This window comes from Ylistrum balloti, unplaced genomic scaffold (genome assembly GCF_031769215.1).
Source record: "Ylistrum balloti isolate Yb309-2 unplaced genomic scaffold, AGI_CSIRO_Ybal_v1 Utg370830, whole genome shotgun sequence".
NCBI lineage: Eukaryota > Metazoa > Mollusca > Bivalvia > Pectinida > Pectinidae > Ylistrum > Ylistrum balloti.
Window position 1 is genome coordinate 500,894 of NW_026782479.1, and position 25,618 is coordinate 526,511.

A 25,618-nucleotide genomic window follows, 5' to 3' on the forward strand; every position below is an offset into this window, starting at 1 on the left:
TGTGAAATTTGACTTTGAATTGATGATTTTCTCCAAATACTTTGTTCAACTTAGCACAAAATTCACGATGAAAGTTTTATTTTAACAAATGTTTTCTCTAAAATTAAACTCTTTGTTGGAAAGTTTTTTCAACATTGATTTTATGAGGAAAAGAACAAAACTGAGAAAGCAAATCTATCAGAGATATTTTAAACATATACCGATCAACTCCATTGTTTGAGTACCTAAAATTGGTGATGTGTTATTTCCAATATACTGTTGTGTTTTTAGGCTGGCCTAAGCTGAGCTGGTTCATCACAGATCATCTAAGTAAACCTCCAAAAGACTGGCACCCACCACCTAAACAGTCGGAGGATTGTCCTGCTTATGTAGAGGTTAGTACATCTGTTGCAGATCACTAGATATATAGCTTAGTCACTCAGTACTTAGTCAGTCTTCAGAGAATTCCTTGTACATATATAATATGGAAAATGATACCTAGATTGGGAGGGTCACCAAAGCTACAGGTTACGGGGGGTGATGACCAACAAAGGTAAAGATTACATTGGGTGAAGGTCACCAAAGGTAAAGATTACTTTGGGTGAAGGTCATCAAAGGTAAAGTTACATGATTAAAGGTTAGTAAAGGTTACTGAGGATGAGGCTCAATAAAGGTAAAATTTAAGAAGGTCACTTAAGGAAGAGGTTACAGGGGGTGAAGGTCACCAAAGGTAAAGATTATATGGGATAAAAAAAAAAAAAAATGAGGGTTAAAATCTCTGCATACCATGTTCTGTAAATGATGTATTTTTCTATGTTACAGTACACACAGAGTAAGGAAGGAAGTACAGTAGGGGTGAAGGTCACCCGTAGTGCTATGTTGTGCCATTGCCAGACACTAACAGTAGCATCTAACTACACAGAAGGTGGGTTAATGTAATTGAAAAAAATACACAAAATTTAATTGGATGATTGGAAAAAATATCATTGATCGAAGATAGTTTCAGTGGAACATCTCTTATGTGTATATCTTCAGGATTTTCCTGAACGTTGATGAGATTCACCGAAACTTCGCTGTTTTCGGCAAATAAAATTCATATTGTGTTGTAATAGAATTGAAAATTTGTTACCATTTTAGAAACAAATCAATGAATTATGAAAATATTTTGTCAGGTGATATTTTATATACCTTATGGTGACCATTTACACAATAATTGCAAATCCTAATGGATATTTCTGTGTTACAGGGGAGGTCATGGTCTGTGTTCTAGATTTCAAAAGAGACGTTGGTTTATGGCATGGAATTTTATGTGTAAGTTCTATCATAGAAATCTTAATTTACCATTTCCTCGCAGTGTATCTTTGACATAGAATTATAACTTTTCATTGTCCTGGTTCTTTCCGTAAAGTGGTAACAGTTCAGACAATGAATACTACATCAAAACACTAGATAGTGATGGAATTTATTGTAGAAAATAATCCCAATACAATAGAGAATTTAAAAAAATTAGAATTGTGGAGAAAAGTAGCAGCTTGGGTTGAGAAGCATTTCCAGCTGATTTCTGACAAATCTAAAGCGGAATACAAGCTGTGCTCGTCTGTTTTATCAAAACTGCTATGCAAATCAGCTCTACTAGATAATGTGGATTTTATTTTTGAAAGATAATTCTAATACCAAAGAGGGTTTAAAATATATACAATAATAAGAATTAATATACCAGCAAACTTAATCACTGTCATACAATTGAGTTCCATAGAGCTATTTCAATGCGTTTCTTCTGAGAGTTTAGTATCTGTTTACTTACTTAGACGTCTACATTGACAGTTTGTAGAAAAGCATATAGTAAAGGGCTAACTCAGAGCTGTTTTGTTTTATATTATTTTGTAGAAAAGCATAAAGGGCTAACTCAGAGCTGTTTTGTTTTATATTATTTTCAGATCTGTTTTACATTACAGAGTGTATTCAATGGCATGCATGTGATATTTATTCCGTATTCCCTGATGAAGATTGACCCGGCTTCGTGGATGAAAATGATAACAAAGTATAAAGGTTGGTTATAATTTTAATACAACCTTTACATCATCATTTTCAGAAAGTAAGAAACATATGAGATATTTCAGTGTGCCAGAGTTAACTTTCAGGTCATCGTTACTATATATAGCGTTGTCATCACTCTCTCAAATTCATTTTTCAACCAATTTTGATCAAACTTGATGTATCATAACACTTGTTCCTTGAACTAGTTGGTGTTTCCGTTTGTCAGGGTCAAGGTTACTGCTTACATGTATGTTGATACGTAGACACAATTATATCAATTGTCAGAGGATGAAGTTTGTAGTGTGTGATTTAACTTCACACTGTTATATGCAACACAAGGGATGTGTTCTTTAACAAACTTTATTATAGATGATAGTGAGGGGATTTGTATCATTTGCTTGCAGTGCAATAAGCCCACAGATTAACACATTACCTCTGATTCAATGTCAGGAGTGGGGTTTATTATGTTCCTCAAAGGGAGAGCATATAGTTGCCACTTTGTCCATCCACCCATTTCTTTGTCTATCATAATTTTGTCTGGAGTATAACACAGAAACTATAAGAGGTATCAACATAAAACTTAATAGGTAGTTAGATGTTGATAAGGAGAAATTTAGTGCAAAAATTATTATTCTCTTTTGCATAATTTTGGAAATATTGCCCTTTGTTATTTTTCATACTTAAACTTTGTTCCATTCTCTGATGGGCCTTGTAACTGGATTTGAATAAGAAATAGTAATTTGATTAAATAGTATTAGATACAGCTAGGTACATCACCAGACACAGAGTTATTGTTATAATTATTCTTATAGACACAAAAGTACACTTTTTGTGACTTGTTCATGATTCCTGACAAAAATTTCTCTAATAAACATCAAACTCTTACAGTAGCTTTTGTTTAAAAAATAATTATCATGCATGTTTTCTGATTGTAATTTCACATTAACAGCTTCCGTTGGTATTGTGAAGTCTCGAGACATGCATTGGGGCCTGTTGGCACAGAAAGACCACAAAGATGTCAACTTTAGTTCTCTACGATTACTACTGGTGGCTGATGGGGCAAATCCATGTAAGTCTTCATCTACAGTTCTTGGCGCTCAAGCATGTTTTGATTGAAAACTGCACCAGTTTGTATGACAGGATTCTGAGTTTTAAGAAAGAGACAGGGGAACTGGCCTTTAATAAAGAACAATTTTAAACTGGTATTTAAGTTTGGTGTTTTTTTAAGTGGGAAATTTGTTGCCTTAGATTCTTTTACTGAAACAAGTTAATAAAGTGACTGATCTTGGCAAAAAGATTGTGATTTCCATCAGCATCATAAACTACTTTGCACCTATAATACAAACAGTATCTTTAATGAGATGAAATATTGACTACACTTAATGTTGACAGGGTCCCTGACATCTTGTGACGCATTCCTCAACGCGTTCCAGAGTAAGGGCTTGAAATCAGAAGCGATCTGCCCATATGCCAGTTCATCAGAGGCCCTCACTGTTTCCATCAGAAGGTATGTTTATATTTTATATGTTTATGTCTTTTATACTGATGTACATTACATGACCTTGACATTATACATTGACCTTGAGCTGTCCTGACATGTCTGGTCTCATTTTGCCATGTTAAGATTATTTTCCATGCCCATTGTGTCACATCCGAGTCAATGTCATATCTTGAGAAACTCTCAACAGATTTTGTTCTAATTTACCACGTGTATTATAACATCACACCACACCAATCTTCTTAAGGTGGTCATCGGTGAATGTTAAAGGGTCATTTATAAATGACCTTGACATTTATATATGATATTCATTTGTATGGCAAGACCTTGATGACCTTGACCTCTTTTCTTGTAGGCCTGGTAAGACGAGCGCCAGTAAGACAGGACGAGGGATCCTGTCCATGCAGGGACTAAGTCATGGCGTGGTGCGAGTGGACAGCGAGAACAGTCTTACCTCACTCACCCTTCAGGACTGTGGCCAGGTTATGCCTGGAGGTCAGTAAACTTATTGGGGTCAAAGGGATTTATATTTCTGACAATATCAATTTCTTGTACATTTCTTTGATTTTTGTCTCTGTGTTCATTTTATGCTCTCAGTTGTAGTCTTATTTTTGCCAGGTTTCATTGGTTTGGTCTTAAGTTGAGGTTTAAATAGGGAAAATCTCATTTATGATTTTGGATCATGACAACAAAATAGCCATGAGAATTTGTTATAGAGTAAAACATACATTATCTAAAATTTTAAGAATATGTCTTTTAAACATTAACAATGTTTTTACTCCGTTTTTCCAGAAGTTTAGATAATACTTGATATTTTGTTTATAGCTGTGATGGTGGTGATTAAGATAGATGGCCCACCGGTTCTGTGCAAGACAGATGAAGTTGGAGAACTGTGTGTGTGTTCTGGGTACGCAGGCACGGGTTACTGGGGTCTACAAGGTATTACTAGCAACACTTTCCAGGTCCAGCCTCTCCATGGCGATGGCCGTTCTGCTGGAGACAAAATGTATGTGAGGACAGGACTTCTTGGATTTCTTGGTCCTGTAAGTTGAGCCTGTTTTCTTCTAAAGCAGATCTATAGGCATGTCCCATTTTAATGACATATATCCCAGCTTCTTTATTGAGGGGTAAAGACTTTGTGAAAGTACCTACCGTAAATTTCCACGTATAGTACACACTTTTTCAATTTCAAGAACCTCTCATTAGATTTGTTTCGTATTTATTTCGTAGTATCATACCATCATAACATCACATTCTTCACCTTATCATTCCACCAAGTTCATATTTTATGATATTTTTTTATTATTTTTTTTAGTGCTTTTAACAATATAAGTGTCATTTTCAAGTTGAAGAGACATAAATATCTTCGAAATGTTTCAAAAGTTTAGCTGAAGTTTCACACCAGATTTAAATTTTGGAAAATTTGTAGTAAATATCTCATAAAATCCATCATGTATTAGTGATTAATAATAAACATTTTGCATTTCAGGGAGGTTTGGTTTTCGTGTGTGGAAGTAAGGAAGGCTTAATGAGTGTTTCTGGTCGCAGACACAACACGGACGACATCATCGCCACAGTACTAGCAGTAGAACCAATGAAATTTATATACAGAGGGAGGTAGGTTTCAGTGCCAGTACTATCTTAGTCATTTGAATGTTTTCTTGCCTCTCATCAGATAATGATAACTTCATATACTGACTTTGTATAGGTCTTATGTCCTATCTGATAGTCAGTATCAAATCAAGTTTTCTTTGAACTGATCAAATTATCTCCCTTGTTTGACAGGATTGCTGTATTTTCCATACCAGTGCTGAAGGATGAGAGAATTGTGATCATTGCAGAACAGCGACCCGATTGTACAGAGGAAGAGGTATAAACACATCTTTTGGGAATCTACCTTTTCATCAAAATAAGGATAAAAATATATGAAATAGACTATTTTAGTATTAATTAAAAAAAAACATCTATATGGTGGGTTTTTTCATAACTTACTCTTCAGAATTTGTGTAAAACTATAAAGTATTGAACCTTCGAAACAGACCACATTCTACAGTGTCTGGAATGCATTTTTATGAGGAAGAATAGATATTTAAATGTCTTTAATTTGTTTCAAGATAATTTGAGATTTATTTGATTAATTGAAGACCAGATGCCAAGGTGTGTTAATCTATTTGCTTCACTTTCATTGCATGGTTTAAGTATAACAAAATTCTTTGCTTGCTAAAATCAAATTGTGGTTTCCTGTGTTGTTTTTCATAACTTATCATTTTTTCAGAGTTTCCAATGGATGAGTCGAGTTCTTCAGGCAGTAGATAGCATACACCAAGTAGGAGTGTACTGTCTAGCTCTAGTCCCTCCAAACTATCTCCCCAAGGTAAGTCCCGCCAAACTATTCCCCAATGTTTGTCAGCTTCTTCAAACTTATCCCCACAAAGCATGTCCCTCCAAATTATCTCCCCAAGGTTAGTCAGGTCCTTCCAAACTATCCCCACAAGATAAGGCAGGTCCTTCCAAACTATAAACACAAGATAAGTTAGGTCCTCCAAACTATCCCCACAAGATAAGGCAGGTCCTTCCAAAATGATCCCCCCAAAGGGAAGTCAGGTCCCTGTTAACCACCCCCACAAGGTAAGTCAGGTCCCTGTTAACCATCCCCACAAGGTAAGTCAGGTCCCTTCAAACTATCCCCACTAGGTAAGTTATATTATCAGTTTGTATTTAAATTTTTCTGCACTTTTGACTTCTTTGTTGTATTTTTAAATTAAGATTGTCATGACAGCACTTCAATTTCTGACAAGATTCTGCTCTATCTGTTTTGAAAATGTACAGATTTGAGATTTGGAATTATATGTGAGATGTTGGACTTTTTCATGAGGTTGACAAGTTGTTTTAGACATGAATGTTTGGTTTGTAGACACCACTTGGTGGAATTCATCTTCATGAGACTAAAAAGAAATTCCTGGATGGATCCTTACACCCAGCCAATGTGTTGATGTGTCCCCATACTTGTGTTACAAACCTCCCTAAACCACGGGAACACAGACCAGGTAACTAGACTTCTAACTATCCCTGCCAGCTGAAACCTACTTTTTGTTGTCAAGATTCTTTGTTTAGACTGGCCAAAAGGGTATTGGATACACATGGTGCTAGCAAAGACATCTGTGTAAAAGGCACCTTTTATCTGAAAATAAGCTTGGAGTAACTGTGATTTTAACAGCAGTGTTAAACTTTGAGCATTTCCCTGCTGCTATAGTCATTGTCTGTTATATTTTAATTATCAGTACATAATGAAATGTGTCTTTTTTTCATTTTCTGGTGCTATGTATCATTTTCTGGTGCTATGTATCATTTTTCATCACCAAAAATCATGTATTGTAACTGGAGACTGTTATCATCTTAATGTTGCTCTACCTTAGTAATTGTTTTGTGATATTCTTTTTTTAAAAAACGACTGTAAATCATTTATATTTTGTGTAGGATAGCTTGTTCTGTTAATACACACAAAGAGTTAATCATGAATTTAAAACCTCGCAGTTATTTATAGAGAATTCTTAATGACATCCATGCTGATTGGATGACCCAAATCAGAGTCTATATACCTAATACCCCATCATTTGTCAATTTAAAGTCATTTCTTAATGACATCCATGCTGATTGGATGACCCAAATCAGAGTCTATATACCTAATACCCCATCATTTGCCAATTTAAAGTCATTTCTGGATCACCATTTGTAAAAACATGTATTTCGTGAATGTTTCTTAAGAAGTAAGTTCGCAAAATGAAGCATTCACTACCTCAACATGATTTACATTCCCATTATTTTATGTTTCAAAATAAAATAAATGACTTGTTACAATACGTGTAAAGTCTGATTGGATAGTCCGACCACAGGCCTAAATCTATCAAATGTTTATGTCTATCACAGATGTGACTCCCTCAGCTGTACATGTGGGAAACATTGTACAAGGGGCTCGCATGGCCTGGGCTCAGGGGAGAGAACTGAGCATATCAGACGAGGATTCAGACTCTGCACGAAAGGTACCGGTACGGCAAATATCATTTTCATCATCATTCTCATTATCAAAATTTTCAAGGGAAGCTGATTTCTTCAATTTTGTTGAAATTTAACTGACTTTTTTTATTTAAATGAACGATAACTTGTTAGAAGTATTGTTATTGTGAAAATATGATAAGATAACAGCTAAAATTAACCTATTTACATTACTGTATAGCTGGTAATAATCCCAGAGGATTTGGTTTTGCTGTTGTTGTGGTCATTAAAGATAGCACAAAATTAAATAACTCGGTGAACATTTCTGTCGTGAAATAAAATCTGGAAATCTATATGCTATGCCTGTATGCATAGTTAAAAGTTGATAGATATGAGCAAAATGCAATTCCCATGAGCTTGTCCACACAGCAACATTAAAATATTATCCCAGGAAAATTATACAGCTGTACACTGTATGATGATTTTGTTTGTTATTTTTGTAATTTAATTTTGATTTCTAAAATTTATGGTTTTTAAGATCACTTCCCATCATGATCATCACTCGTGTATATATATTTTTGATCATGTGACCTTGGCAAGATAACCTTAAATGTATGATATGTGTATATTACAGCACCAGTTCCTCACAGAGATCCTACGATGGCGATCACAGACCACACCAGACCACAATCTATACACATTGCTCAATTCTAAGGTAGGTAAAACAACAGTGGACATACGTATTGATCTTATAGAAACTGTGTCAGGAAGTTTAATGTTAAGTTAAGTTGATTAGGCTGTGAATTCACTCACCAAGATGGTCATTTCCTACCTGTATAACATAACTGTTATGTCACTCTCCCTAATTTCCTGGATTTTCAAGGCAATTAAATTGGCCAAACTCACTGTTTTATTGCTAATTTTACATTTTATTGTAAAATGTGACGTTGGCCACAGCTGATATGATCTTTGTTTAAAGACAATATTTTGTCAAATAATCAACATTGAACGCTAAAATACCACAGAACAGGTTAATTTTGCTACGTTCATAGTTCAGCATTTAGTTTAAACTGGAAAATCTAATCTCATCCGTATTGTATTGTCACCATTTAAGAGCAGAAACTAAATATTTGTATAAGTTATTCCTTTTCATGTTCATTTCACCAGTTCAGTGTTTGTCCTGCATTCTTATTGTGATACCACTGTTATACCGTATATCTGAAGACTTGAGATTTTACTGGGGTTTTTCGGAGTCTTGTCCTGCATTCTTATTGTGAAACCACTGTTATACCGTATATCTGAAGACTTGAGATTTTACTGGGGTTTTTCGGAGTCTTGTCCTGCATTCTTATTGTGAAACCACTGTTATACCGTATATCTGAAGACTTGAGATTTTACTGGGGTAAGTACAACCCTATGAAACTGTTTTTACTTTTCTCAGGTATAAGTACAACCCTATGAAACTGTTTTTAGTTTTCTCAGGTATAAGTACAACCCTATGAAACTGTTTTTAGTTTTCTCAGGTATAAGTACAACCCTATGAAACTGTTTTTTAAACAGTTTTCTCAATTGAAATAAGTACAACCCTATGAAACTGTTTTTAGTTTTCTCAGGTATAAGTACAACCCTATGAAACTGTTCTAGTTTTCTCAGGTATAAGTACAACCCTATGAAACTGTTTCAGTTTTCTCAGGTATAAGTACAACCCTATGAAACTGTTCTAGTTTTCTCAGGTATAAGTACAACCCTATGAAACTGTTCTAGTTTTCTCAGGTATAAGTACAACCCTATGAAACTGTTCTAGTTTTCTCAGGTTTAGTGAAACTGTTTTTATGTTGAGTCCCAATCCTTGTTAAGATGAACTCTGTTAACATTCTATCATCTCTCTGCCATTTGACTTGCTAGATTCAAGGGAAATGGCCATACCAGGTAACATTTGGTCTTGCGGACTTCTTCGGAGGCGTCATGCCTGTTCTATATATATCTCTGCCTTAATCAAACAACCAACATAAAGGATGTGTGCAAATGAACTCTGACCTATCAAATTATTTCCTCTTAGTGTACCACTTTTACCTTCTGAATACTTTTCTCTTCTACAACATTCAGATGAGATTTGAAAGGATTTTGTCTTTACCCCTGATAAACATTTTAACTATGTTGTTGACCCTCTAATGATTATCAATTATCCTCTTCATGGTGTTACGGTACTTTATGGTCTAGTTAGAAGACTTTCTAACACACCAATAATCTATTTCTGTTGTATATATTCAGGCAGTCCTCATTTACCAAATGTATATTCTAAAAAAATTCTTACAGGTCTATCAAAGGAAACAGGTTAATGCCAACCTTTGATTTTTTTTTTCTCTGAATTAAAAATAGTTTATTTTATTAATATCAGATATCTTTTCCACCACTTTTGCCAAATTTTTATCATTCAAAATTTTTTTTTGACCATTTTTGCCTTCTTGGATTTTACGTTTTTTTATTTATTTATTTAATTTTTGTAGGCTTATCAAAGTAAATAATAATATATTTCCATTTAAATAGTTCAGCACAGACTTTAAGTTGGTTTAATTTTTTATGGGGGGGATGGCATGATTCAGCTTGTGAGGTATGAAAGAAATGTTCTCTGTGGCATCTTACTAATTACTGTAATAATGACACTGCTGTAACAGCCGATATTGTCTTCATTTATCTTTTGGCTTCAGTACCATTCTAAACAATGGCAGGTAAAACATTTGTCACAATTTTGATAATGCAGCGTGTTTTTAGACTAAATTGATTAAAATCAGTGTTTTCATTTCAAATGTGAAGTCAAGTGTGCATTACTAAATTGTGTTGTCCTGACACCCTTTGACCCCTTCAGTTTCCAGGATGGTATGCTCTTTTTTATACTAAATAGGTGATTCTACTGGAGATGAAGGGGTAGAAGGTGCCAGGGTTATAGTTTAGTTTTAACATTAATTCAAAAGCATTTTTAATTGCCAAACTATCAAAAGTTTGTTTAATGTTTGACTACTTATGTTTTGGATATGTCGGAGTACGTTTATAAGTTGATAGTTTTCAGCTTTAAGTGTCAAATGCCTAAAAATGTCAAATTGGTGATATGTTGAGTTTGTGAACCTAAATTAGTAAAATTGTTACATGTTCCAATCTCCAAAAATATAACAAATAAAAATGTTTGTAATTTTTATTTAATTCTTTTTAATTCATAATCATTATTTAATATTTTTGTTTTTCAAAATAGATTTAGCTGCCTATAACACTGCATTTAACATAACAGTGTCATTTTCAAACAGTCAAGGCTTTTGTTAACATTACATGGAGTCAAATAGGATTTTACACCATTTTTAACATTATTTAGGGAGAATTACTAGGCCACAAATGATATTTCTGCTCTATAAACTTTCTTATCTGCCACTGTGTATTACTGAACGCCCAAAAGGACTACAGTCAGTATGACTGGCATGTTCTTAAGGACAGTCTCTCTACACATGAGGCTGTTTATTTTATGCATGTTACTATGAAGGTCCTGTTATATTTTTGTATAATCATCGCTTGTTTCACTATAATTGTAAACATTCATTTCAATATTCTTATAATCATCTTATATGTTTATGCATCTGTATCAACAGTTTAATTGACATTTGGATTTCTTAAAGTGATTTTATTTAAGATGACATCTAAGAAGATAACATTTTGGAAAGTTTATGTTGAATATAACAAGGAGAGGATCATAATGATATCTGTTTAATTTTAAGATGTATTATAACAAAGCTACCTAGACTTTATTGTTACTGTGAACAAGTAGGAGTGTGAACACAAACACTTCTATAATGAAGAAAAATCTTAATGAATTTTAGAGCAAGATTTAATCTAATCATTTTAGCAGTTATAAGTATTTAAGAGAAAATGGAAATTCATATTACATATTGATGTAGACCTTATTTTAGGAAACTGACAATGATGTATATATGTATAATAATTATAATAGTTTCTATATATACACTTATACCTTTGTCAATAACACTAATGTCATTTACTGGTATACCCAAGAATAGTTAACAGTCTTGTACATCTAATCCCCTTCACTATCGATACAGAAGTCTAAATCCTAAAACTGATTGACAGTGAATATTGTTATTAGCCTAAATATACCACTTACGACTACTGTTGATGACTTTGTGACTAATTAGCCTAGAGTTGATAACTTTGTAATCGGTTGGCCTAAAATGCCACCATCATCTGTTTATAACTTTGTAGCTAGTTTATCTAAAATGCAACCTACAACTTCTCTTTATAACTTTGTAACTAGTTAGCTGAAAATGCCACCTACAACTACTGTTTATAAGTTTGTAACTTAAATTTAGCCTAAAAATGTTAACTACAGCTACTGTTGATGACTTTGTAACTAGTAAGCCTAAAAATGTTACCTATAGTTACCGTTTATAGCTTTGTAACTAGTTAGCTTAAAAAATGTTACCTACAGCTACTGTTTATAACTTTGTAACTAGTTAACTTAAAAATGTTACCTACAGCTAATGTTGATAAGTTTGTCACAAAGGGCTATGTGTTAGGGTTTCAATTGATAGTTTGTATGATACAATGTATGTCTTGACGTGACGTTCTGTTTACAGAACTACTATTAGGATTACTTACTTTCACTATATCTGGTTTTATTTTGTATCACATAATTAACCTCTGCATGACATTATATTTTGTTTAGATGAAAATTAAATATTTCATTTGTTCATTCTTTAAAATGTGAAGAACAGACGGAAACTTGCTTGGTTATGTCAAAATCCCAGTGAAAATAAAGAAATATTGAATATTTCTGATTTCTTCACAAAACGGTTGTTTTATTTGATTGGAGTAAATAAACTGATGTTTTAGTTACACATTAGTGAAAAATGTTTTCAGACTGAGTTAAAAGGTTTTGGGTTCTTGCCAAGAAACTAGAATATGTAACTTTATTTATCATAGGTGGCACTAGAAACAAAATTAAGGGTTTTATCTTATCACATTACTGTTAGAAATAAAAGGCTTGCTTCTCATCTGATTGGTCACTTTAATGTGAAAAGTTTAAAAAAAGATAGATTGCTACTTACACAGAATACTTGAAGTTGATAGCACAGTGTATTTGATTTCTAACAACACAGTAATTAACAATAATCCTTGTATATTTGTCGTTTTCATGTTTAAATTTTTAATTTGTTAAAAATTGGAGAAAAGACAAGAATATGACATATTGTTTACTGGATGCCATGCTTTATTATAAAAAACTTCAAGGAAAAAAAAACTTTCACCAAGATCAAATTTGTACAGTGAAATGAACTCTCCAACATTTTGATTTACATTACACAACACAGTGATAAATTGGTCCTTTTATATTGGAGCGATAACATCATTAATTTTGATAGAATTGTTGTTGTACAGATTGATAAAATATTGAGAGATCAAATAACAAGGCTTTGTGATCGTCAACAGGTACAAGCACAGCTGACCATGACATGTTCCCAACTTCACAAACGAGCAGAAAGAATTGGCTCCATGTTGATGGAGAAGGGCAAGCTCAACACAGGCGATCATGTTGCTTTAATATATCACCCAGGTAATGTGAAGGGACCATGTCACTTTAATATATCACCCAGGTAATGTAAGGGGACCATGTCACTTTAATATATCACCCAGGTAATGTGAGGGGACTGTGTCACTTTAATATATCACCCAGGTAATGTAAGGGGACCATGTCACTTTAATATATCACCCAGGTAATGTGAGGGGACCGTGTCACTTTAATATATCACCCAGGTATCACCCATGTCACTTTATATATACCCAGGTCATGTCCTTTAATATATCACCCAGGTAATGTGAGGGGACCGTGTCACTTTATATACTTAACACCAACATGATATGAGGAAACAATGTCATTTTTAAATATCACCCATATGGTGACTATGTGATAATAAAATTTCACTAAGTCTTGTGATATGTGTGAACCATGTCACCTTAAAATATCACCCATTAGGTGTTTGGGGATCATGTCACTTTATAAACATCACCCAGGCAATTTGTTGGGACATTGTTGGATGATGTGATTTCTTACCAGGTACTAAAACACATATTATTACAGATACTTCAATATTTAAGCCAAATATTTTGTAATATGAAAAAAATTTGTGTGTTTACAAAAATTATGACATATTTGTTTCATGATCATTCTAGTAAAAATGGGAGATCTGATGATAACGTTTTCCTTGTAACACGTACATCTTAACTGGAGAGTTGATAATATTGATCTTATATTTGTGTGGTGTTTTTCAGGCATAGAGCTGGTGGCAGCATTTTATGGCTGTCTTTATGTTGGTGAGTTGAAATTTATCCATTACATTTTAAATTTTATAAATCTGAAAACATATTCCAGTTAATGTTTTTATAGTCAGATTGTCCATATTGATCATTCTGTGTCGTAGATACTGCAAGGGAGATAATATTGATTTAATGTTTGTAATTTTCATGGTTTCAACATTTTTTCATCTAATGAGGTAAGGATCTTAAAGATTGAATTGCTTTTGTACAGGCTGTGTTCCGGTCACCATCCGGCCGCCCCACCCACAGAACATTTCCACAACACTCCCCACAGTTAAAATGATTGTCGACGTCAGTAAAGCATCAGCCATTCTTACCAGTAGTATCGTACTAAAGCTGCTTAGACTCAAGGTAACACCGTGACACAATACTGTAAATTTAGATATTTGTGAGATTCATAAAAAATAAGGATTTTTTTTATAGAATTACTGTTTGATTTGCACTTATTGTCTGGTTAAAGAGTACCCATAAAATCCTGTATGTAATGCAAAAAAAACATGTGAGTTTTTAATCTGTGTGTCAATCTGTAGACACATGAATTTGTGGATCAATAATGCCCTGAGGAAAAAACGGGGAAAAAATCTATCAAAATTATTATTTTGGAAATACAACATGAAGAGTGGAAATATTCTCTGTTCTCTTTTACCGTATGAAACTTTCTAAGTATAATGGAAATATTGGAAAATTTCTGTTTACTAGTTAGACAATAATTAGGTATATAAGATCAATTGGAACATTAAAGACTCAAATCATTAATTATGTGGTCAATCAGAAATTGTAATGTCTTGGTAATTATATAAGATTTTCATTGTAAGATCATATGGGTTAAACCAGATCTGTGTCTGTCATTTGCTCGCAGGAGTCAACAGGAATTGTGGAGACAAAAGCTTGGCCAACAATACTTGACACAGATGATCTACCCAAGAAAAAATTAGCCGCCATCTACCGTGCCCCGACCCCAGAAATGATCTGTTACCTCGACTTCAGTGTCTCCACCACCGGAATGTTAGCTGGGGTGAAGGTAAGTAATGTATGGTAACATTTTTAAACAGTATCATAATTTATTCCTTATTTTGATGAAAAATATTTTTACGAAAAAAAGGGAAATCTTTTTATCTTAAACACTGGCCAATAAGGGAGAAAACATTCTTACTGGATAAATATTATGATATGTTGTACTTGTGCAGTGGTAGAAAATGCATTGTAATATGACATATTACAGCTAAAATGATTGTGTGAAATTACAGTAATAATCAGGGTAATTAAAGTTAAAATTGCTTTTGTCTTTGTATTTCAGATGTCTCATGCAGCTGCGACAGCTCTATGTCGGTCTATCAAACTCCAGTGCGAGTTCTACCCTTCGCGTGATGTGGCCCTGTGCCTCGACCCTTACTGTGGCCTAGGCTTCGGGCTTTGGTGTCTAACGAGGTAAGTCTTCACTAACTGTACTCTAGTTGTGAACTACAGAAATATTTCCATGTTTCAGTAGATATTGATGTATCACTTCCTGATTTTTATTGCAGTATTTATTCTGGTCATCATTCCATACTGATTGCTCCTTCTGAGGTGGAGACAAATCCAGCAGTCTGGCACACAGCAGTCAGTAATTACAAAGGTAGGTTGTCTCCCTTGGCTGTCTTAAACAGATCTAGATCAGATCTAGCGAAACAAAGATTTGTTCTCTTTATGCCCCAATCATTTTCTGTGGTCATGGGATGTAAAATGTTACCTGTGCGCAGCTATTTATTCAGGGTCATATCAACACTTGTACTTGGTACCAAGTAACGTAATCTATAATTTTTATTATATGACATGACTGTCTAGTTATCTCTCATCACATCCTGAATCAGTGTAATCTCTCTAGTATCACATTCTTTGATCAAATTTCAAACAAATGTAAACCTCAGCATCTCAGATGATTTTAAATCAAGTTCACTGTTACTATTTATAGAAAAGCATCAACCAATATAGAGATTGCATAAATTGCTTTAAAATTATACTTCATAATGACGTCATCTTTATGAATACCTAAATAAGTTTAAGTTCAAAGGGCAATAGTACCATTAACATCTATAAGTTTTGGACATAAGGTTCAACAGCATATTTATTATTGTTTTTCATTCCATCAGCAGTTAGTCACATTGGACCAATGGGCGAGTGATTAACCAGATATAACATCAATATATGTTCTTTTAAGGTTTTAATAAAACATTCTTCTCTTTGTCAGAAGATCAAGGAAGCTTGAATTACTGTTGAAGCCTATATAAACAGTATAGATATACATTCCATCCCACACCTTCTTATATTGTTGTTTATGTTTTTAGTTCGAGATACGTTTTGCTCCTATGGAGTAATGGAACTATGTACGAGAGGCCTAGGGACATCTACAGCTACTCTAAAGGTAAGCATTGCTGTTTTAACAATTCATTGGTTGTTGCTAGTTTCACTTATTACCCATAATTTCTCGTGATGAACAACTATGTTTTCTGTATGAATTTCTAATAATTTAAAGTAAATTGAACAAAAATCGGTTGAAATCTCACAATGATAAGCCAATAAATCATTTCAGGCTTCCCGCATCAAATATGTCTTGTAAAATGTAACTAAAAATTTGATCATGACCACCAACAGTCAAATACTGTATGAGGCTATATTGTGTTACCTACTTCTCTGGTGAGGTCAGATGTGAAATGATACTTGATTCACTGTTGCTTGGTCTAATATCTAGTTATATCAGTTTGAATTAATATGATAAGTTGAATTACTGTCAGAGTGATTAAGTTCAGTTGGCAATATTGTTTTCTGTGACAAAGGCTGAACATGTTTGACTTCATGGTCACATTCTGTTCTAGGCTCGAGGTGTAAACTTAAGCTGTGTGCGGACGTGCTGTGTGATAGCAGAAGAACGTCCGAGGATCCATTTGACCACGTCTTTCACAAAACTGTTTGCAAATCTGGGTCTGTCTCCGAGGGCAGTCAGTACAAGCTTTGGCTGTCGAGTCAACCTTGGCATGTGTTTACAGGTAGGTTCAGTGTATCATGATCAATCTAGATAATCGATGATGTGCTCCTAACATGCGATTGACCACAGTAACTGATGTAAGTTCCTTGTATTTTGCCATTAGCATTTTGTTGAACATTATGTTTACCAGCACTGTATGTGATTGTACTTGTTATCAGGGTGCATCCTGTCCAGATCCAACAACAGTGTATGTAGACTTGAGAGCTCTGAGAAATGACCGTGTTACCCTGGTAGAGAAGGGAAGTCCTCACAGTCTTTGTGTGATGGAATCAGGCAAGGTATGTAACGAAAAAAGTGAAAAAAAAAAATGAAGTGCAATTGTCAAACATATCTCATACCTGAATTTAAATTTCATTTTGAAAACAAATTCCAAGTTCACACAGATCAATGAATGCTGGACTCATTTTCTGCAGATTAAATGCAGGACTTTCTGATTATGAGGGTTGTATTGTATTAAGATGTCTGTAACTAGCAAGTGTCTCTTTTCTGTTGCCAGCTGCTTCCTGGTGTCAAAGTAGTGATAGCTAACCCCGACACTAAAGGACAATGTGCAGACTCCCACCTGGGCGAGGTTAGTAAAGTGACAACTGTTTCATTAAACAATTTATTAAAAACTTTTGAAATAGTATTTTCAGTGCTGTTTTCTTGGCTTAGAATTGTGTTTAGATAACATTCCTTGAACCAATATATTAAGAACATAATGAATAAGTAATTGGACTAATTAATTACAAGTTATCTTATTTCTACAGATTTGGGTACACAGTCCCCACAATGCTACTGGCTACTACACAATATATGGGGATGAATCACTCCATGCTGACCATTTCGACTCGCACTTGGCAACTGGTGATGCACGACTGTCTTATGCTAGAACAGGTTTCCTTGGCTTTGTGCGCCGTACAGAGCTCACTCAAAGTGATGGAGGTTTGTTCTTTGTGTATTTAGTATCCTATATATGTCAACTTCTAAACATTTTTGGGGATTGGGGGATTTGTTGTTTTGCATTGAAGAATTGTAGCTCTACAAAAGTATCAGATTTTATTACCTCCTTTTGGCAAAATAGCACATTTAAAAAAAAAAAATAGATCCACAAACACAGGCAATACCCCACAGCCTTATTATAAAGTTGGAAATGTGTGGTTCAGGTGAGTGGAAAGTTATCTCAAGAATGGGTTGTGTAGGTCCATAGGCCCAACATCCCCAGTGAAAATGGCGATGACCGGTGATGTAGTTTTTGAGATAATAAGCGGTATGCAATTGTGGACAGACGCGTGATTGCAATACCCCACACCCTTTTGGGCGGTAGGGTAAAAAATTATACTTTATCATTCTGATGCTAACTGCTTAATTATTTCTGGAGCTGAGATTAAAAGAGTTGTTCCCTCAGAAAATATTTGAATTGTCATATATGGTATTTGTTAAGTGGAAGTTCTGTATAAGAATATGACCAGAATATATTATATAATCTGATTCCCCTTGGTCCAGTATGAAATGAAATGTAAGCCTTGCACTGTAGTTCAGTATTCATCAAATACTGTCCATGTTAACAGTTTGAGTAACAGGTATTTTTGTTTCAGAACGCCATGATGCCATATTTGTGGTTGGAGCCCTAGACGAGACAGTGATGTTAAGAGGGATGAGGTACCACCCCATAGACATAGAGAACACAGTATCGCGTTCCCATAGAAAGATCTGTGAATGGTGAGTAGATAAACACAGTATCACGCTCCCATAGAAAGATCTGTGAATGGTGAGTAGATGAACACAGTATCACACTCCCATAGAAAGATCTGTGAATGGTGAGTAGATCAAGTGATTTAACTTATAAATGCTTGTAATTTGACTCATCAGTTGTATTTAGAACCGTTGCTATGGAAACATGATGGATGCTTCTGATTGGTTGAAATTGAGATATTATCTGATTAAGTTAAAAATTGGTATACAAAAGTTTAGGAGGATGACAAATACAATGATAACATTTTTGAATAAAGAGGTTGCTTTTTTAATGGGGAGTGGGGGATAAAGAGTACTAGTTGGCCATCCTGGTGACAGTACTAGTTCTTTAAGGCATTTGTTAACCATCCAAACCAGGCGTGCATCATAAAATGACGCTGAATGTTGATAGGACATAATGCATCAATATACCAAACTGATGATTTAACAACTTCTTTGCAATGTTAAAGTGATCAATCATGGAATGATTATAATGAATTTGAATCAACAAGTAATTTACAAAGATAGACTTTACATTTGAAGGGTTTGTTAACAAGATTCTTTCGAAGACCGACAGGATAAGCTTATACTTATGTATACAGTGTTATAAGTACTTAATTTTGGTTAATTTATTATAGCCATTAAAAAATCTCCATCCTTCATCACAGGTTACTGTGTTCACAAAAATAGATTTTTTCTCTTGATGATTTTTTTTGTTCCTTTAAAAAATCAAAATCTTTGCAAACTGTGTTTGAAACACATTTATAAATATTTCTTGTGGAAAATTTGTGCAATAACAAGTTTATGAGAACTCTTATTGTCATGATTATTCACTGTTGTTTGTACTGGAAGTTTTCCTTCTTTTAACTGTTTGGTTTTCTGTTTTAATAGTGCTGTATTTACCTGGACAAACCTGCTGGTAGTTGTCGTAGAATTGGAGGGAAATGAGAATGAGGCTCTAGATCTGGTTCCCTTGGTGACGAACGTTGTTCTGGAGGATCACTACCTCATTGTAGGGGTCGTAGTGGTGGTGGACCCAGGAATCATTCCTATCAACTCTCGTGGTGAGAAACAACGTATGCACCTGCGTGACGGTTTTCTAGCCGACCAACTTGACCCCATATATGTGGCCTACAATATGTAGTGTATTCAGCAAAAAGGAGAACTCGGCACATCTATAAGATGTCTTCCAAACCTGAAACCTAACCAGCTGTGTATGAAACCTAGACAATATTGAACAGTTAAACTTGAAATAACTCTGAAAGGAACCTTGAAAGTATTTAGCAGCTCAGAGTTAAGCATCTTACTGTGAACCTTCAGGATTCAAAGCAATTAGAAAGTAATCCTTTTGAATCGTATAAAAGATTGAGAGTCATGGACAGTTAATTTGAGATGTGGAGACTCATCCTGGATATCAATCTTATCATTGTGTCATTACCAGAGGTAATTTTATCATCAGTTCAATGGATTACGTTGAAGAATTGGAACGTTTATATCTCACTGACCATATCATTTGATTTGAAATTTTGCCGACAAGGTCATTTGATAATGTGTATCCTGAATCATTCATTTGGGGTTTCTCCCAGGGAGTCGCAGGTGTAGAGGACTGACCAAGACTCAAGTCTTTATGCTGCAGTGGCTATGTTCCCCTACCAATATTTGACATTAAAGGTCACTTTGAAGGTTTGAAATTTTTCATTGTCAGAGAGCCTATCCCTGAAACACTGACAGTGAATCCCCAACATGTCATACTTTGTTAGGCAGGTATATTTGCCATGGTAGAGTCCATTGTTATGTGGTATAAGGATACGCTTACTTGTTATTAGAGTAAGTAGGTATGACCAGGTCTTTTCGATATCAAGATCATGTGGCTTTGAGAAGATCAATGAACCATGAATATTTATGGATGAGAAGACCTCCACCACGATGTTGTGACAAAGTCATATTTGTGACCCCTGACCCCCTCTCCTTTAAAATTATACTTGTGTGTGGACAATTTAGTGTTTGAAAAATTTTTGAACTGTCTCGCAGATGTATTTGTCTGCCTTGTAAAGATGTGAGAATAGTGTTTATGTTTTATCAGCTGATCAACTTGCAGGAATAATGTAAGCCAGATGGCCTAAAGTTTATGGGGCAGTAATTATTCAATAGTTTCTATTCAAGAGAACTTTGTTTTTTGACACCAGAATGAAAAAGTGTAACAAATTTACAGTTTGATGTTGTTAAGATTTAATAGGTGTAAAGTCGATTAATGTTTTATCAAACGTTACAGCTTCATATTTTTCAAAAAAAAAAATTTTTCTTATTTCTTCTTGGAAGCAAATAATTGGATTCTTCTGTATTTATTTAAAAAAGCCTAAATTGTTCAGGTGACCAATTATTTCAAGAAAAGTTTTTGAGTTGACACTCAGATTTAGAAAACCTGTGACAGCCTGAGAAGCATGTGACTTCTGAGAAGTTTATCCCAGAAAAAACATGGGACTTTCAAAGAGCAGTGTATCCAAACATATTTGCAATGGACTGTATGTGTGAACCAGCTCATCTCATTGAATTGAATGTGTACATGTTTTTTACAAGATCATATAACTTATTTTGATGTGCAAAATAGTTATTATATTATGGAAACTGTAACAGCTTTTTACCTTCATATCCAATACAGTTTTACTTCCGTAGGCAGATGGCATCATTAGTTCATATCCAAAACAGTTTTACTTCAGTAGGCAGATAGCATCATTAGTTCTATAGTAAAATTGATTTATAATTATAAAATCCTATGAACTATTCCAATGTTAAGTTACACTATTTCTATACAGTAAGAAGAGGCATTTTTCATTTGATGCTAAACTAGGATATCCAACTAGATCAAAATTTGAGGTCACCATTTGCTGTTGAAATTACTTACAAAAGCTGAATAACATATATATCATTATTCTTTTTAACATTTATTTTGTAACCAAATATTAATTCATACATTATATTAAGAAAGAAGTTTTGGTTTTGTTTCTACCTTGAAGGTCTGGCAGAAATGAAAAAAGACTTACCTATGTAACAGACTTGATATGAAAATATCTCCCAACATCCTGACTGTTGCATATACTGAACATGATGTTCAGTTGTATAGTTACCACAGCATTGATGTATTATCATACTAGGGAGTGTATATCATGTACATATGTATTAATTCCTATATAGTCAGCAAGCTTTAGTGTGATAAAGTAGTTACTTTCCCGTAAAGAGATGTGCAATATTTACTTCATAACAAAAACAAATTATTTGTTACAGCTGGGATAGATAATTAATATTTTTTTGAGTTTTTTTTTTTTTTTTTTTTGCGATACCACTGAGAGTTTGTTATCCTGAATGTATATGGTCAATTAAGTAAATTAGTTCTGTAACAAAATGTACTCATCCCAGAAAAAAAAATGTACAGGTGTATTATGGTGCAACAATGTGTTCATGTGCTCGCTACTGTGGAGTTATTTAAGTTCGTTATATTTTTACATACCTGGTGTGTCAGTTATTTGCTGTTCTGTGTGTACTGACCTATATATATATATATATATATTCTTGAAATGAAAATGCAATGCAACTTCATTTTCATCTTACTTTCAGAGAGAATGTGCTATTTTGTGAAGGAACTATCACATTGAATTTTTTCTCTGATTTCTGTGAGTGAGTAAATGTATTTTGATAAGTTGATTGGTCAACATATCAATTATTCAGGATTTGATTTTAATAGAACCTGGTCTATAGATAGGTACTTAAAAAGTCGTCGCCAAATTAAGGTAAAAGATTCTGTTTCATTACCTATCAGGAGTTATTTCCCCTGGCATTAAACTTCTCTATAATTGGAGGAAGCGATTGCATGTTTTTGTCAGTTACCTCTAATTGTCTTAAACTTTGAGGGAGAAAGTATTTCACTTGATTTCACATTTGATGTTAAGTTTTGATTAAATCTGGATACAGTGATTTGTTAGTGCTACGTATGAAATCTCTTCAAGGACAATTCCTTGATCATAGCTATAGTGCTCATAATAAGCCGACATAATCTTATCGTAATTTGAATGTGGTTTGCTTTGTCTTTTTGGACAACTTAACAGAAGTCTGTGGTACACTGTGACTTTTCCTAGTGACTTTTTGGACAAATTCCAGTGTTACGAATATACATCTAAGTTTGTGGTAAACTCCGAGACTTTTCCTAGTGACTTTGTTACCTTTCAGTTGAAGGTACAATCGTCAAAATTCTAATTCAACAAAGTCAAAGTTTGATCAAATTGAAAATGTTTAATCTATGAGCAAATAACATTTATTAATCAAGTTTAAGCAGACATATTAACACTGCTGGGCTTTAGTTTGTTGAAGTGTTATTTATGTTTTAAACATTCGACAGTCTTGTCTTATTCACAATATAACTGTTCATCACTTCAAAAAGTTTATGGACTATATTGTTTTGCAAATATTCATTTATTTAATAATTTTTAATTGTTTCTATTCCTGAGATTGTTGATAGAAATTGATGTCTTGATATAAGATGGAAATGTTATATCTCAAGATAAACTTTATAGTTTGTTAAGTGTCATCAGAACTCACAAAGTGATTCTTCTGTTAATGGGATGTTCAAGGCTTCCCAATTAAACATTTATCTTACCCTAGGACGTTAGTGTTTTGATGGACAATTTTGGAACCCTTGGGTTCAGTAGATGTTTTCTGTGTCCTCACTTAAACAATTGTTTATATCTGTAGAAATAATGAGATAACATTCTCTAAACTAATCAAGACAAACTTTTCACTTCACTGAATATTGTGTGTTAAACTTTATTGATATATTAGAGATTGAGGAATAGAAAAATTGCTGAAAGGATGGTCTTGAATGAGCAGAAGAGAGCAGTGTGCCTGAAAGACTTTTTATACCTTCAATGATAAATAGGTACAAAATTTGCTGATATTTAAAAAGCAGTTTTAATATCATGTTAAATTTATAAAGTTTGAATGAAATTTGTAAATCTGTATACAAGATGTTTTCTTGGCATATCAACTGTATGTGTCAGTGTTATTAACCAAATCTTGTGGAGAAGCATAATCCTACATGTATATGTTGCTGTTTTGGAATTTAAGAATGATGACAATAGCACAAATTAATTTGATGTTGACTTTTATAGATTTCATCAAATATCAGGTGAAATTCAAACTTAATAAGGTTGATATTTTAGTTAAAGTTGAAGATACTGGCAACATTTCAAAGTCTGGTCTTAGAATTACAAATTTGTGTAATTGAAAATGTGTTAAATTTTGCTGTGGTTAGTAGGCAGTTATGAAGTATCTGTATTTGTTCAACAGCTATCCATTGACTGGAAAGTGTGAATGTTTTGAAGTAAAATTAAAACGTAAGTTCTTATGTATGTAGCTATTTTTGTGCAGCACACTAATATCATGTAAGGAATATGTTTTATCACACGTCAGAGAGTTTCTGGTATGCCAAGTCAAGTTATATATTGAATAACAGTTGTACTTCACAGGAAATTCAGCTTAACCAATGTAATACTGGACTTAATCAAAAATTGGATCAGTTGGTGAGGGTTATATTTAAACACAATGTTTATAGTATATCTATCTCCAGTCAGAGACAGAGAGAGCGAGCACACCGAAAGGAAACCCTGTTTTAATCTCGTATTCACAATTGACTAAAATATTTGTTTAATGGAAGAAAACTCAACCAGTTCAAAATGGTACAGATTAATTTTTTTGTTTTGGTCTGGGCATACACCTTTGCAAAAAGCATTTATTAAAATTAGGAATTTTTTTGTTCTGTTTTCATAATTACCAAAATTGTGATTTAAACCACAGCTGTTTCATTATGTAACTTAAAGTAAGTTTAAAGCAGTATTTATTTGATGTAGTCACCACATTCTGCTTAAAGGTATATCAGTATATATATGATAACCAGAGACACCTGTAGAATATTATATACTGTATCATAGATATGAAAGGTTCATTTTTAGGGCATTTATTGTTTCTCCAACACACTTAGATAGAATTTGTGAACAAGTGTCATACACAGGAAGTATTGTAATATTCAAGTTTGTTATTCTTTGTTATTCTACATAGTGTCGGTGTGAACCACTTTCTCTTTTTACATGTTAAGTCTGGTGAGCAAGTGCTTAATGAGTGTTTCATCTGTCGACGTTATCAGTGTCTTGTGATTTCGTTCAATATTGTAACATTATTTCATTATAGTGTGTATCACATGTTATTTATCTTCTTGCTAATCTGGTATCGCTAGGCCAAGTTTTTGTACAATTTTTAGCATATTTTTTTGTACATGCATTTTGTGAGAAGGAGACCTACAGAAAGATGTGATGTCATAGCTGAAATAAAGCTCTTAAACTCTTACTTCAGTCTCCACAGTTCTTTTTCTTTTAATATGTATTAATTCAAACTACAATCACAGAAAGTGTTAAAAGGCAGGTGCCCAGGACACACAAAATAAATAACACTTATGGATTGGTACAAACCACTAGGCATACTGACAGACATTAGTAGGATAGCAAAACTTATTTCAGATATTTAATAAAATGCTTGAATTAGTTTCATAATATAGCAAAACTTATAAATCGATGTATTCCCGACACATCTACTCCCTTTCTGGAAGTACAATAGAATTTACTATGGATAAAAACAACAAAATACTGACACTTTAATGAAAATTCTTATTTTCATTCTGTACAAATACAATCAAAACGCTGTATTTTATTTTGTTGGCCTACTGTTTTATTAATCTGATTTGGAGAACAGCCAATGACAAGTTCCGATGCTACCTGGTATAGAAGTAACCTTGTAAACCACAGGCACTCGAGGCCAGGATATTATTTTTTAAACATTGATTTTTGTTTTAGAATCGTTATTTGAAATATCAGCAGAATTCAAGTTTATGTGCCGGTTGACAAATCCGAGGTCCACGGTCATTAAAAATACACGTGTTGTAAACGAGGTGAATCTGTCGTACA

At 33.8% G+C, this 25,618-nt stretch overlaps 1 protein-coding gene across 6 annotated transcripts in view; it reads left to right on the top strand.

The window, feature by feature from the left end:
* The window catches only part of LOC132558847 (disco-interacting protein 2 homolog C-like), a 78,600-nt gene extending 53,596 nt beyond the window's left edge, over positions 1-25,004 (top strand). For 2 of the 6 annotated variants that reach the window (XM_060223461.1, XM_060223463.1), the window contains 28 exons: positions 271-374; positions 802-904; positions 1,226-1,290; positions 1,935-2,028; positions 2,966-3,085; positions 3,409-3,523; positions 3,870-4,009; positions 4,340-4,557; positions 5,004-5,131; positions 5,300-5,384; positions 5,790-5,888; positions 6,429-6,561; positions 7,442-7,560; positions 8,142-8,222; positions 9,413-9,436; positions 12,995-13,118; positions 13,835-13,876; positions 14,091-14,230; positions 14,739-14,900; positions 15,177-15,307; positions 15,403-15,494; positions 16,204-16,280; positions 16,732-16,902; positions 17,060-17,179; positions 17,398-17,472; positions 17,651-17,825; positions 18,479-18,602; positions 19,506-25,004. In XM_060223461.1, the coding sequence (XP_060079444.1) occupies positions 271-374; positions 802-904; positions 1,226-1,290; positions 1,935-2,028; positions 2,966-3,085; positions 3,409-3,523; positions 3,870-4,009; positions 4,340-4,557; positions 5,004-5,131; positions 5,300-5,384; positions 5,790-5,888; positions 6,429-6,561; positions 7,442-7,560; positions 8,142-8,222; positions 9,413-9,436; positions 12,995-13,118; positions 13,835-13,876; positions 14,091-14,230; positions 14,739-14,900; positions 15,177-15,307; positions 15,403-15,494; positions 16,204-16,280; positions 16,732-16,902; positions 17,060-17,179; positions 17,398-17,472; positions 17,651-17,825; positions 18,479-18,602; positions 19,506-19,758 (3,314 nt within the window). In that variant the 3' untranslated portion in view covers positions 19,759-25,004. The remainder of the gene's footprint in view (positions 1-270; positions 375-801; positions 905-1,225; positions 1,291-1,934; positions 2,029-2,965; positions 3,086-3,408; positions 3,524-3,869; positions 4,010-4,339; positions 4,558-5,003; positions 5,132-5,299; positions 5,385-5,789; positions 5,889-6,428; positions 6,562-7,441; positions 7,561-8,141; positions 8,223-9,412; positions 9,437-12,994; positions 13,119-13,834; positions 13,877-14,090; positions 14,231-14,738; positions 14,901-15,176; positions 15,308-15,402; positions 15,495-16,203; positions 16,281-16,731; positions 16,903-17,059; positions 17,180-17,397; positions 17,473-17,650; positions 17,826-18,478; positions 18,603-19,505) is intronic. The other 4 variants (XM_060223462.1, XM_060223465.1, XM_060223464.1 and 1 more) reach the window with 3 other exon arrangements.
* Positions 25,005-25,618: the final 614 nt, after the last annotated feature.